At 39.0% G+C, this 15,091-nt stretch overlaps 1 protein-coding gene across 1 annotated transcript in view; it reads right to left on the bottom strand.

Moving 5' to 3' along the window:
* Positions 1-2,180: 2,180 nt before the first annotated feature.
* Positions 2,181-15,091, bottom strand: part of LOC109938889 (DISP complex protein LRCH3-like) — a 145,296-nt gene continuing 132,385 nt past the window's right edge. The window contains exons 15-19 of the mRNA XM_048604799.1: positions 9,898-9,958; positions 7,850-7,966; positions 6,417-6,532; positions 4,097-4,234; positions 2,181-2,560 (exon numbers count right to left, since the gene is read on the bottom strand). Coding sequence (XP_048460756.1) covers positions 2,486-2,560; positions 4,097-4,234; positions 6,417-6,532; positions 7,850-7,966; positions 9,898-9,958 — 507 coding nt within the window. The 3' untranslated portion in view covers positions 2,181-2,485. The remainder of the gene's footprint in view (positions 2,561-4,096; positions 4,235-6,416; positions 6,533-7,849; positions 7,967-9,897; positions 9,959-15,091) is intronic.

Raw genomic sequence — 15,091 nt, 5'->3', positions numbered from 1 at the left:
CAAGAAACTGGAGTTGACAACAGTATAAGATCACCCATGATCATGCTAAATGGCTGAGTGGACTCGAAAGGCTGAATTGCTGACTCCCACACCTAATTCCTACATTCCTGTGTTTTCACTAGAAATTCTCTAAAATAGGAATAATTTAGAATAGGAATTATTTTAAAAATGACCAGAAAAGGGGCCTTTGGATAAAAAAGCAATAGACTCAATATTAGCAACTGAAGTTAAATTAAACTTAGCTTTATTAAAATAACTGAATGTTACCTTCTGAAAATATGATGCTAGGGACTGAAATCAGTACAACTGATGCATTAACTTCAACAAAGAGCATGACTTAAAATGAGGGAAAATCTATTGACTGCAATGAAGCTACTGCACAGATTTTGAAAAACTTCCTTTTACCTCGTTCAACATGCACGCATGACTTCATAGGTACTAGAAATCATTCTGACACATTATCTAACTATCCATACATAACTAGCAAAAGTATGAACTGGATATTTGATCACACAAATGAGCTTCTTCCTATTTGGAAATCAACACACAATCCAAATACTAATTCTCTTCAATAGGAGTTACCTGGTGCACAAAAGCTGATCTCCCTCTATCCTATTCGTCCTTGACCAATGTATTCAACATAGACCTGGCAAGTTTTGTATTTTTCTGATCTTTTTGTTTTGGTAAGGTGCATTTAGCTGTTGGGTCACTGGGAATCCAGGATTTAACTTTTAAGCACAGAAGGTCAGAAGAAGAAAAATTGCATAGAATAAGTACACCAGCTAGTATGGCTACAGGACATTCTGGAGTGGGAGGGTGAACAGCCAGTGGTCATGGTATACATCAGTAGCAATGACATAGACAAAAAAAAAGGAATGAGGTCCTAAAGCCAAATATAGAGAGTAAGGAAGTGTGTTAAAAAGTAGGTACTCAACTAGTCAGAATAGAAATACCAGAGTATATCTGTTGAGTACATGGCTGGAAAGATGGTGCAAGTGGGAGGGTTTCAAATTCATGGGACATTAGGATCGGTTTTGGGGGAAGGGGAGACCAGAACAAATTGGATAGGTTACACCTGGGCACAACCGAGACTGATATCCCACAGCAAGTATTTGGAGGAGTGCTTGGGTCAGGTTTAGTGTAGAATAGCAGGGAGTTGGGAATCCAAGAAGGGAGACAAGGAAAAGAGAAATAATGATGGAAATAAAAAAATAATAAAATTCAAAACCAGTAGACACGATAATTAAGGGCGAGAGGCAAACAAGGCTACAGTACAAAGAAAAGTTATGAGGATTAGAAATGGTGAAAAGGTAATCCTAAATGCTTTCCACCTTGATGTACAAAACATTTGGAATAATAAGGGGGACAAACAGATGGCACAAATGGAGGTAAATCGATGTAGCCATTATAAAGAAATAGTTACAAGGAGATCAGAACTGGGAACTTAACATTCAGGGATATTTGACCTTTTTGAAAGACAAGAGGGAAGGAAAAGTCGATGGGACAGAACTGTTAGTAAGAGATGAAATGAGGACAGTTGTGAGAGATGATCCTAGCTCGGATGACATACAGTCCATTTTGGTGGAGGTAAATAAAGAGAGTAAAAATAAACTACCAGGGCAAAAACTAGTGAAGAATATAAAAACTGACAAGACATCTTTAAATATATAAAAAGGAAGAGAGAGGTCAAAATGAATTAGCTCCCTCAGAAAATGAATCTGGAGAAATAGTATTTTTTTCCTTCACTCATAGACCATGGGTGTCACTGGCTGGCTAACGTGTATTGCACGTCCCTCAATGCCCTTGAGGTGGTGGTGCTGAGTTGCTTTCTTGAACTGCTGCAGTCCACATGCCCTCAGGGATGGAATTCCAGGTTTTTGACCCAGCAACAGTGAAGGAATGGTGATATATTTCCAAATAAGGATGGTGAGTGGTTTGGAGGGGAACTTGCAAGTGGTAGTGTTCCCTCTTTCCGCTACTCTTGTCCTTCTAGATGGATGCAGACATTAGTTTGGAAGGTGCTGTGAGAGAATCTCTGGTGAATTTCTGCAGTGCATCTTGTAGAAAATAGACACGGCTGCAACTGAGCATCAGTGGTAGAGGGAGTGATGGTTGTGGATGTGACGCCAATCAAGCAGCTGCTTTGTCCTGGATGATGTCAAATTTCGTGAGTGTTTTTGGAGCTGCAATAATTCAGGGAAGTGGGGAGTATTCTGTTACACTCCTGACTTGTGCCTTGTAGATGGTGGACAGGTTTTGGGGAGGCAGAGGTGAGTTGCTGACCACTGTATTCCTAGTCTCTGACCTGTTTTTGTAGTCACTGTATTTATGTGGTGAGTCCAGTTGAGTTTGTAGTCAATGGTAATTCCCAGGAAGTTGATAGTGGGAATTCAGCGATGGTAACACCACAGAATGTCAAGAGTTGGCGCACAGAATGTTGGAGTATTGGAGATGGTCATTGCCTGGCATTTGAGTGGTGTGAATGTTAGTTGCCACATGTCAGCCCAAGCCTGGAAATCATCCAGATCTTGTTGCATCTGAACTTGGACCACTTCAGTATCTGTGGAATCACAAACGGCACTGAACATCATGCAGTCATCGGCGAACAGCCCCACTCTGGCTTTATGATAGAAGGAAGATCATTGACGAAGCAGCTGAAAATGCTTGGATCTAGGACACTACCCTGAAGAACTCATGCAGAAATGAGATTTAAATAAAAACCGAAAGAATTGCGAATGCTGTAAATCAGAGACAAAACCAGAAATTGCTGGAAAAGCTCCGCAAGTCTGGCAGCATAGGTGGAGAGAAATCAAAGTTAACATTTCGGGTCCAGTGATCCTTCCTCAGATTCTGAGGAATCTGATCTCACATGATTTCTGTCTGCATATCCTGCCAGACCTGCTGAGCTTTTCCTGCAGAGATGTCCTGGAACTGAGATGCCTGACCTTCAACAACCACAACCTCTTCCTCTGTAGCAAGTATGACTCCAACCAGTGAAGTTTGTCCTGGGCCCCACTGATTCCAATATAACTAGGGCTCTGTGATGCCATTCTCGGCTGAATGCTGCCTTGACGTTAAGGGCTGTCTCTCTCACCTCATCTCACCTAGAGAATTCAGCTCTTTTTTCCACGTTTGAATTAAAGCTGTAATAAGCTGAGTGGGCCTGGAGGACCACAAACTTGCCTTCAGTGAGAAGGTTAATGCTAAATGCTGAACGGGTGCTTGATCGCGCCGTTTATAACACCTTCCATCATTCCAATACTCAGCGAGAGGAGACTGATGGGAAGGTAATGGGCCTGGTTGGATTTGTCCTTTTTTTTTTGAGTACAGGGCAGTCAAGACTTGTTCCCGGGATGATGGCATCCCCCTATAAAGAGACAGTGAGCAAACTAGGCGAGTATTCTCTACAGTTTCAAAGGGCAAGAGGTGATCTCATTGAAACCTTCAAAATATTTCAAAAGCGAATGCAGATATTTCCCCTGACTGGAGAGTTAAGAATCAGGAGCTTCAATTTAAAACTAAGGGGGATGTTATTGTGGATTAAGATGAGGAGAAATTCTTTTTACTCAAAGGGAAGCACCTGTTCAGCATTCAGCATTCTCACTGAAGGCAAGACTGTGATCTGCCAGGCCCACTCAGCTTATTACAGCTTTGGTTCAAACTTGGACAAAGAGTTGAATTGGAATTCTCTGAGCCAGAGGCTGTAGAAGCTCAATCTGTCAGTGTATTTAAAGTAGAGATTGATAAATATTTGATTATCAATGCCTAAAAGGGTTTTGACAATAACATATTTAAAATGTTTTATCAACCGTGACCACGTGAAATGTCGGAACAGGCTTGACAGGCTGAATGGCCTACTCTGTTTCTATGTTCATACACCACATGGATTGCAGCTGTTCAAAGAGACGGACATCACAATCTACTTCAAGGCAATTAGGGAATAAATGCTGGCCTAGCTGGCGATATGAATAACAAAAAAATCACTTATCAATGATACCAGTGTCAGGTTGCAAGTATTACACACATCCTTCCCAAAAGGGAAATGTTCAGCATTAACATTGCAATTTTTAATAGCATCAAAACTCAGAATACTCACCACAGCTGGAGATGGCACATGTATACTGGGCACAGACCGTGGTCTCACATGATTAGCCAGATGACAGAGGACAACACCATCTGTTAGCGCTGTTCCAAGATCACTTGGGAGAGAAATCTTTAACCGTGTTTCAATGTTCTGAAAAGTCAACCGGTGAGAAATATATAACTAGTTGGTGACAGACAAATATGTTTATTGGCAGTGGAGGGGACAGCTAGATGAAGAATTGACCTTTCAGATCTTGAACTTGTGGATGAATTCAAAACAGAATTTATGGAGAGTGGAGAGGAAAAATTGGTGAGTTTCTAATCTTACGAATGATTGCCATGTCAAAATAGGATGTTATGGTTATAACAGAAACCTGGATCAAAGAATGGTAGGCTTGGGAACTAAATATTCCTGAATACAAGGTGTTCAGGAAAAACAGCAATGTTGGTTCGGGAGTACAGCATGTGCAAAACTTAGTAATGTAAAACATTAGATGTAATTCTGCAACTGGACAATATCTGCTGGATAATCTCAAGAGTGTGAAGAATTATGTTGACACTGGAGGAATTAAATGAGTAATCTGCATCTGCCTTTACAAAGGAAGAAGATAATGTGAAGTTCATGGTGAAAAAGAAAGTAGTTAAGACATTTGGAAAATTTAAAATTGATAAGGAAGTATTGGGCAGATTGCCTGTGCTTAAAAATGTATAAGATACTAGGACCAGATAAGGGGCATCCAAAGAGACTGAGGAAAGTGAGAATGGAACTTGTGGTAGTACTGGCCATTATTTTCCAGTCTTCTTTACACTGGGGAGTAGTGCTGGAGAATTGCACATGTTTGACCTCTTGTTCAAATAAGGATGTAAAGATAAGCTAAGCACCTGTAGGCCAGTCAGTTTAACTTCAGTGGGGGCAAAACTTGCAGAAACAATAATTTTAGACACAATTAGTAGTCACAAGGACAAATTTGGTTAATTAAGGAAATGGACACTGATTTGTTAAGGGAAAATTGCGTTTGAATAATTTGGAGTTTTTTGAGATCGCAGAGAAGGTTGATGTGACATACGTGAATTTCCAAAGGTATGTGATACAGTGTTACACAGCAGATGTGTGAGCAAAGTTATAGTTCATGAAATAAAATACAACAGTAGCAATGTAGATACAAAACTGGTTGAATGACAGGAAATAGAGAGCAGAAGTTCATGAGTGTCTTTCACTTCATAGTGGAAATCCCCAGGATCAGTGATAAGTCTCTTGCTCTTCATATATATTGGTGACTGAGACCTTGGTGTATTGTGCACAAATGAAAAATTTGAGTATGATAGAAAACTTGACAATTTTGTGAACTGTGAAGAGCATAGCACAGAACTTCAAACGGACATTGACAAGTTAGTGGAAGAGGTGGATATGTAACAGATAGAGTTCAATGTGGAGAAAGATGAAATGATTCATTTTGATAGAAAGAACATGGTGAGACAATGTAAAATAAAGAGTACAACTATAAATATGGTGCAAGGACAAAACTAGGTGTATATGTGAACAAGCCACTGAAGGTGGCAGGACAGGTTGAGAAAGTATACAGTAGCATGGGCTATATTAGAAGCAGCATACAGTACAACATTATCTCGGCCTCAGCAGGACTACTGCATTCAGTTCTGAGCGTCGTACATTTGGAAAGATGTGAAGACATTGAGAGGGTATAGAAACGATTCATAAGAATGATTCCAGGGATAGGGAACTTTAGTTTGCTAAGTACACGGGCAAAGTTGAGACTGTTTTTCTTGAAAAACGCAGACTGATTTGATAGGGGCCTCAAATTCTGAAGGGTCTGGACAAAATAGATAGGAGAAACTGTTGTCATGTATGAAAGAAATGAGATTTACAGGGCACAGATTTTAAGTAATCAGCGAACGGTGACATTAGGCAAAAAATTTTCACACAATGTGCAGTTAAAGACTGAAATGCACAGCTTAAGAGTGGGGTGGAGGCAAGTTCAATTGAGGCAGTAAAAAAGTAATTAGGTTGTTTTCTGAAAATGAAGAACATACAAAGTTACAAGGAAGAGGGTGGGAAATGGCATGAGATGAGTTGCTAATTCGGAAAGCCCTAGCAGACATAATGGGCAGAATTGCCTTCTTCTGAATTGTAACAATTCCGTACACTGATTGGTAAAATAATTTCAAGATGTTGCCACAGAATAAAGATACAGCAAGTTAGTAACTTCACGTTCTACAAGTAGTACATTTAATACATTCTTCATGGACTTTTTTTTAAACACTCAGTCTATGCAACAACGCTTCTGTTTTGATGAGCAAAAGAACAACTAGATAACCTTCCGTAGCTGCTGCAAGATTCTCTGTTCATCGTCACATTGCTTCTGGTTCTGCAATGTCAAGGTGTCCCCAGAGTCCTGGCTAGGGGGAACAGGGGGGGTGGAAGAATTTCCATCTAAAGATATAGAAGACAAATTTTGCATCAGAACATATTGTGACAGGAACATTCCTGTCATATGTTAGCATCATTATTGCACTTTTTTTGTTACAACCTTATTTATGATTTAGTGGAATAACATCTCGTGGTAAGATACAATCCCTACACATCAGCTGAGACCACTTTATTCTTGATAAATCAAGTAATTAAGAGTCAATCAGAAAAGAAAGTTGTGTGCTGAATAATTAGAATAAATGTACAAAGTGGCTTCTACTTCTTTTCTTCAATGTTGTCTTTCTGGAAGACACTTAGCTGCTCAAAGTGGCACAGTTTCACTATGCCAAATTCCTTGTACATCACCCAAGGAATCATTAGCATGAATCAGCAAAAAGTGGATAGATTGTAGGTGGGTCATCTGTCTAACACTTTTTAAATTCTGACATCCATAAAGATTCATTTTCAGCAGGGATTATCAAATAAGTAAAGACCTGAAGCAGAATATGAGACTATTTCCCTTCCCCGATCTGGTACACTGATGTCCGATGTACTATCCACTTTGCCTTCAGAGATCTGCTGAGATCAGCATAGCCTGGGGATCCGATGCACATAATCTTAGCCTGTTTGATTCATAAAGCTGTACTAAGCCATCAAAATTGTCAAGTTGACATATTCATCTAACTAGCTTGAATTTTTATAGTGTCTTGAACATAAAAAAAATGCCCAGACACTTCAGAGGCATTTTGAGAATGTTGGATACTGAGGTCACGAAGGTGATACGAACAGCCATGGTTCAAAGCTTGGCAGAAGAGATAGATTTATAGAAGGATCTTGAAAGGAAAAGGAGGGAAGTGGAGAGATTTAGGAAGGAAATTTGAAAATTTGAGGTTTACACAGCTCAAAGCATGCTGCCAATTGTTTCGACATATTCATAAAAGGGGAAGACATTTTAGAACACCAATAAACATTGAGTACTTGTTGCTTATATTAAGATAAACACTTATAACTATAAATAATAAAAAGTCCTGTGACTGTCAGATTCAAATCTTACAGCCAGACTAACTATTAATACATTATTTCAAGTTTAAACTCAATTTTTATCATGCTATTTTTTTAAACACTAAAATTGAGGCGACACTAAAAAGAAACAAAGTGAGTGTTTGCTTTCAGCATCTTTTCTTGTCAATGCCTATCTTCCTTGTAAGATACTGGTAGTATATTATAAATATTGTACAGCTACATAAAGATAAACACTTCAGTGACAAATCATTGTTGATAAACCCTGGTTCTAATGCCATAATTGGATAATGTTACATTCCACTTTCATGTCCAACATACCTTTTATCATCTCATCTCTTATGGTCGCTCTCAATAGGAAATTCTCAAGCCGCTGAGTATGTGTGGGCTGTTTGTAAGAGTGGGGAGAAGAACCAGGATAAGGAGGAACAGACTGGACTGCAGCCGGAGATAAGAACGTAAAAATGAGCAGAATTTAATGGCCAGTTTCAGCAAAGAGTTAATAAACAAGCAGTAGAAGCAAGAAACAGAGATAGAAATGAGAAAAACAAATATTAAAATGGGCAAAAATCAAATTAACAATACAATCATGCTGCAATATTAAGATAGTGGAAAATGATCTGGTGCAGAAAGGATGGTTTCCGCTGTTCCCGTTGTGGCCTCCTCTAGATCGGGGAAACCAAGCAGAGGCTTGGGGACCGCTTTGCGGAACACCTATGCTCAGTTCGCAACAAGCAACTACACCTCCCAGTCGCAAACCATTTCAACTCCCCCTCCTACTCCTTGGACGACATGTCCATCCTGGGCCTCCTGCATTGCCACAATGACGCCACCCGAAAGCTGCAGGAACAGCATCTCATATTTCGCTTGGGAAACCTGCAGCCCAAGGGTATCAATGTGGACTTCACAAGCTTCAAAATCTCCCCTCCCACGACCGCATCCCAAAACCAGCCCAGCTAGTCCCCGCCTCCCTAACCATTCCTCCCACCATAAGCCCCACCCCATCTCCTACCCACTAACCTCATCCCGCCTCCTTGACCTGTCTGTCCTCCCTGGACGGACCTATCCCCTCCCTAACTCCCCACCTACATTCACCTTCACTGGCTCCAACCCCGCCTTTTTGACCTGTCTGTCTCCTCTCCACCTATCTTCTCGTTTATCCATCTTCTATCCGCCTCCCCCTCTATTTCAGAATCCCCTTCCCCTTCCCCTTCCCCTCCCCCATTTCTGAAGAAGGGTCTTGACCCGAAACGTCAGCTTTCCTGCTCCTCTGATGCTGCTTGGCCTGCTGTGTTCATCCAGCTCTACACTGTGTTATCTCACAATGGTGAAAAGATAGGTTTTTTTGATTTCACTGCTAACACACCTTTTTCTGCATTCAAAATGTTAACTTGTTTCCTCCAAATGTCGACAAACCTGTTGTGCATTTGCTCGTTTTGATTTATATGTCAAACATTTTCAAGTGTTATTGTTTTTATGTAATGATGAGAGTTGGGAATATAACAGGAGACTATTTTGTGGAATAGGTTAAACATAGCAAGGTTTGTAAAGTCTGCAGCTATTTGGGACCTAGTCTGAAAGCTGATTGTACAATGTTTTCCTCTCCTTCTGTCCAGAAGGCAGTAAATTCTGGTATGCTGCTCCATAGGTACAACGTCATACATCAAGGCTGTTTTTTTTCTCCATTGGTGACTCAAAACAGGAAGTTGTGCAGGCTTTTTGACAGAAGGAATCTTCACTTGATCAGGAATAACAGGTGAACGTGACCCTTAAATCATTTGCAAGAAACATGGGATATGACAAAGGTCAGGGCTGATCTGACTTTCCTTTAAGCCAAAAATATTGATATAAATTACAGTACAGTAATTTGAGCCCAAATTCAAAAAAGCAAATTCATCGCAGATTAAGAATGGAAATCTATTTGTTATATACTTATTTGTTATATATACTTTCCCTCAGGAAGCCATTGGGAAAATCTAAATTTGTAAACTTCCATCAGTACAGTGCCATTTCGCCTACTTTCTATTTGGAGGAGTTTAACCAGCTGTTGTGAATTTCCAAAGGTAGAGGTTTGTGATTACGTTATTGGAGAGGATTCAGTGCTTTCTGAACATGAGCCACATCAGATCCATTGCACATTTTAAAAGCCACCCCATGCCATATTTTTGCTGACTGCAAAATTTCATCACATCATTGAAATCTGACCCCAGAATTAATATTTACCATGAAAGCAAAAGAACATTATTTCATTCTTTGATAAAAGGTCAAATAAACATTTCATGTCATCACCTAGAGAAATACAATATGCACAAACAAATAACACAGATGGAGCATGTTACAATTTCTTTTTACAATTAGCTGCCTCTTACCCATATTGACAGGTGATTGGGTGACAGAAGCACATGGTGACACAGGCTGTCTTTCTTCATTCTACAAGAAAGAAAATCAAGATCCTTTACAGTAGCAGATAAGCTACCCTTGAGAATTAGAAATAAGAAACGTGAAGCAAATTCTCAAATGTAGTTTGTTTCAGAACAGCAAAACATAAGGGGGAATCATCTTTCTGTAATATATCTTGCTTCCTCTTCAAGGCCAAAGCACATGAATATCTTTTTCTGTTCCTTCAGGCCAAAGTAATCGGTAAAGTTATCAACAAGGGATCATTAAAAATTGTAGAAATTTTTGAATTAGTTAAATATCACAGTTCAGTTAGAAAAACAATGAAGTAAGACAGGGAAGACAATCTGTAAGGGTCTTTAAGAAGATCAATTTTGTCTCACTTCAAAAGCTGAATCAAAGCTGATCTGTGAATGTAATATAATTGAAATTCCAGTCGAATTAGAATTGAGTCAATTACAAAGTCACTTTTATTACATAAGCCATCAGACCACACGAGCAAATATATAGTAGTCTTGGTAAGACACTGAAAGAATAGTGTGAATGCTGAAATTTTTCCACAGAAAACTCAACCCATGCTTTTGTACATCATAATTCTTTTATGTAGATATACGAGTGGTATAACAGTAAAGCATTCAAACCAGGCTAGCCTTAGATTTTATCCTCATGTGCTAAGCAACTTGGACTGGAGGAGTAAAGGGTCAGCCAGGTTTCTCACTTATAAGTGCTGGGCAAAAGGTACACATATCGGGTGGGCAAGAGAAAATAAGGGCTCTGTAAAGGCAATTAGAGTCGAATAAGAATCACTGGGCAGGTTCACATTCAAAGAATAGACACTTGACTCAGGTATTTTAAACAAGCATCAGAACCCTAAGAACGAACTTTAAGTTGGTACATTAAGAAGAATAAGGAAATTGTGTCAGAAAATACCAACCGCACTCTGCTGCGTGCAAACTGTGCCAATTCCTACCCAAACTTCCATCACTGCCCAAAAGTGAAAACACTATGACATCTCGAAATGCTTCTCCAACGGAGACTGATTTACAGTAAAGGTGAAAGATCTTTTGACTTGTGCAGCTCAATAATGCATATCTTTACTTAGGTCTCAAAGACACTGCTACTTAGTTCGGTCTCAAATACAGACTTTTCATTTTCTTGAAAGGATATTCCACTTCAGTTTATAACAGATAATTAAAATAGTTAAATATCCTTGAGAAGTAGATTTTGTGGAATATTAAGGCCCATAGTGAGCAACAACGTGGCAACAGCTACTTTGCTATGAACTGAAATGATAATATGCAGGTTTGAAGCTATTGGCATTGAGCAATGTCAGTGAGGAATTCCTAAGCATCTGATGACAATATTGAAAAACCATAATCATGTAATTAGGTAAAATGCTTATGTGGGGACAGGATTCAATAGGGAGAAGCTATGGGATGGGACCAAGACCAGAACCCGCAGGTAGAAGAACTCAGAGTAACAATTAAGCAAAAAAAGCTATTTGTGATTACTGAGGGCTCAAGAGAACTGACTCCCTGGTAAGAGGAAAAAAGTGCAGGGAATATATAAAAACCAACAGAGCAACTCGGGAAAAGGTAGGGCCCATTAGGGACCATGGATGAAATCTCTGTGTGGACAAGGAAGATGTGGGCACAATCCTTAGTGAATACTGTGTGTTGGTCCTCATAATGGAAAAGACAAATACAGGTACAGACAACAGGGTGGAGGTCTGTGAAACATTAAAAGAAATTAACAGAAAGAGGAGTTACTCACAGGTTCAGCAGCCTTAAAAGTGAAAATATCTGCAGGGTTAGATGAGATGCATCCCAGGCTGCTGTGTGAGGGAAGAGAGAAGATATCAGGGGCCCTGGGAGCAATTTTCAAATCCTCTCTGGCCATAGGTGAGGTGCCAGAGGACTGGAGAGCTGCCAACATTGTCATTTATTCAAGAAAGAAGAAAAGGATACACAAGGAAATTACAGGCTAGTCAGTCTAACCATGGTGGAGGAAAAGTTATTAGAAAGCGTTCTGAGAAACAGAATATATCCGCACTTGGAAAGATGTGGATTAATCGAGGGCAGTCTGTATGCATTTCTTAAGACAAGGTTGTGTCTGACAAATCTAACAACTTTTTGAGGAAACAGGAGTGTTGATGAGGGTAATGCATTTGATGTTGTCAACATGGAATTTTGCAAGACTTTTGGTAAGGGCCATCATGACAGACTGACTGAAGTAAGAGCCCATGGCATGCAAAGCAAAGAGGCACATTGGGTTAAAAAAAAAATGGCTGATGAATTAAGCAGAGAGTGATGTTAGAAGGATGTTTCAGTGACTACAAGTCAGAACTTCCAGTGGGTTTCATAGGATTTGGTGCTGATGCCCTTGCTGTTTGTGGTGATTAATTATTGATTTAGATGTAGGAGGTCTGATTAAGAAGTTTATGAGTGACAGGAAAATTGGTAGGGTGGTGAATAGTGAGAACAATCGACACATACTGCAGGAGGTTATCAATGAACTGGTCAGATAGGCGCAACAGCGACAAATGGAAATGGAATTTAATCTGGAAAAAATGTAAGGTAACGCACTTAGAGAGGGCTAATGAGGAAAGGAATTTAATTGGGAGTAGTAGGACCCTGGAAAGTTCTGAAGTCCAGAAGGACCTCCATGTGCATATCCATAGATCCCTGAAGGTCACAGGCCAGACAAGGTGTCTAAGAAGGCAGAGATTACAAGAGAAAGTTTATGCTGAAAATGTATAAAACTCTCATGAGATTAGCCCACAACTAGTGCATTGCTTTCAGTTCTGATCACGACATTATAGGAAGGCTGTGACTGCACTAGGTGGGTGCAGAGGACTTTGCTAGGATGCTGCCTAGGCTGCAGATTCGGAGCTACGCGGAAAGTTTTGATAGGCTAGAATTGTTTCTTTGAAACAGCAAAGGAGACTCAATAGAGCTGTGTAAGATAATGAGGGGTATAGAAGGGTAGATAAGATGGTACCTTTTCCAGAAGTAGAGAACTGAATACCAGGGCCATAAACTTAAAGTAAGAGGCAGAAGGCTACAAGGAGAGTTGAACAGAAATTATTTCACTGAGAGTAGTGGGAGTCTAAAACTCACTGCCTGAAAGAATAGTTGGGTCAGCCGTAACGTTTAAGACGTATGCAGATATTTACTTGTCTTTTCATTGCCTCTAGGTTATGGGCCTAAGGGCCTCCTTGTGCTGTAAACATCTGAATCAATTAATTAAATTCCCTTAATGACATCTACAAGGCCCTTAAATAAGACTTTGATGTAACATCTCTTAATTGAGGTAAAATATATGGATATTGACAATGTCTATGTTAAATGATATCTTTGGATTAACATGGTCTAGGTCAATCCATAATTTTTTTAAGGAGCATTTAAATAGGTTAGGCATTCTACAAATAATGTAATTGCGAATAATTATCGAAGAAACACACAAGTAAAAAGTTAATCAGTAATAAAATGACAGTTTTTTTTTTCAACTAAGATGATAAGGTGAAAGGCCAAAACTCTTCAAGTAAGACTTCTGCAAATTAAAAGACATTGGCAGGAAGATTAAACAAATCATTTAGCTATGTTTTGGAGTAGATCTGTTAGCTACGTTTACAGAATAGCAAACTTCATCTTTAAAACCCTCTAGCAAGAAGGAAAGATAAAGGAATTGTATTTTTGGGCGATTTACACAATCACAAGTTTTCTTCAAATATCAAACAGAAAGACATTCCCCCACACTATTATATGCTAATGTTCCATCTCAAATTAAGAAACAAACAGCTTTTAAAATGTTTTTAAACTAAAGGCATGAACAAACATACTCAAAATAAGCATGTGCATCAGATAATTTTCATCCAAACCATAACCTGACTATAGTTGTGCTAGAACTGAATGAACTACATTCTGCTTGCTTAAAATAGAGGCAACTTCAGAATGATCATTTTCAGAGAACAGGCTTTGCGCCTAAACATCAAATAGTTTTGAAGCAAAGTGTTTCAGTATTTTATTACAAATGGACAATAATGTGTTGAAATCAAGAGTCAGCTTCTTCAGCTTATTTGTCTGACGTCCCATGTGGAATACTTTGGTTGCCTTCCACATACTAGGTAGATATTTGAAATTCAACTACATCATCAATCACTTATTTTCATTTGTGTCCTTTTCTTGCTTCTTTCAAATTTGGTTGTGCAGACTTGGCTCCTCACTTGGGGTTTCTCGATAAATGTAATGAAGATAAACTGATTATTTGGATCAAGGCTCCATTATAACCAAAATGGATGAATGATACAATTATTTTTGATTGTTTTTATTTTTGAATTGAATATCCTTTCCCTGGTTTCATGTTGTTATCATTGTCAACATCCATTGGCTTTTTTCCAGACTTTCATTCCACATCCTTTTCTCTCTCATTCTGCCATCCATTCACCATCAAGATAGCTATCAACATAAAACTGATGAGCTGCTTGATTAATAACCAACAAACAATTTGTTGATTAACTACTGGCTGCAAAAATTACACTGTGGCAAATTGACTGTAGCAGTATTTCTTGCCACTAAGTTGACACTCTTCAGTCAATTCGAGCTGCCACAAGTGGGTCAGATTGTAAACAACTTACTGTTGAAGCAAATGAACTCAAGTGGTAGAAAGACCTTTAATTACTTCGTTAACTAGAAGATAGCTGTGCTCCACATAAGAGCACAAATATAATAAACCAACATCGATTATCATTCGCTCAAGATTCTGGCCTTTTTCAAAGGTAACTTCTAAACTTCAATTCCAAGAATGGAAGTTAATTCTTTCTGAAACATAGCAATTTTTAAAACTATTTCTTACTCTTTATGCTTTATACTAACTTGGTTTTACAGAAAATGCAACTTCGAAAGTTTTTTTAAACCATACATCTTTTTCCAACTACATGGCTGTAATCAACAGTAACTAAACAAATTTGTTTCAAGAAAACATTAGTGAGTTCGTTGGAAGCAGAGAACAAAACTGCTATATGTTAAAACACGACAAGTTGAGCTTCTGGAAAGACTGCATTTTAACGCAGAACGAATCCAAACCAGGATGAGAATGCTCAGTCTTGTTACTGTCACATTTCTGAAATCAAATGCAAGCTTTTTATTGTGAACAATCTGCGCAATC

The sequence above is a fragment of the Rhincodon typus genome, chromosome 13, assembly GCF_021869965.1.
Source record: "Rhincodon typus isolate 14 chromosome 13, sRhiTyp1.1, whole genome shotgun sequence".
Lineage (NCBI taxonomy): Eukaryota > Metazoa > Chordata > Chondrichthyes > Orectolobiformes > Rhincodontidae > Rhincodon > Rhincodon typus.
This window is presented reverse-complemented; position numbering and strand designations above follow the sequence as displayed.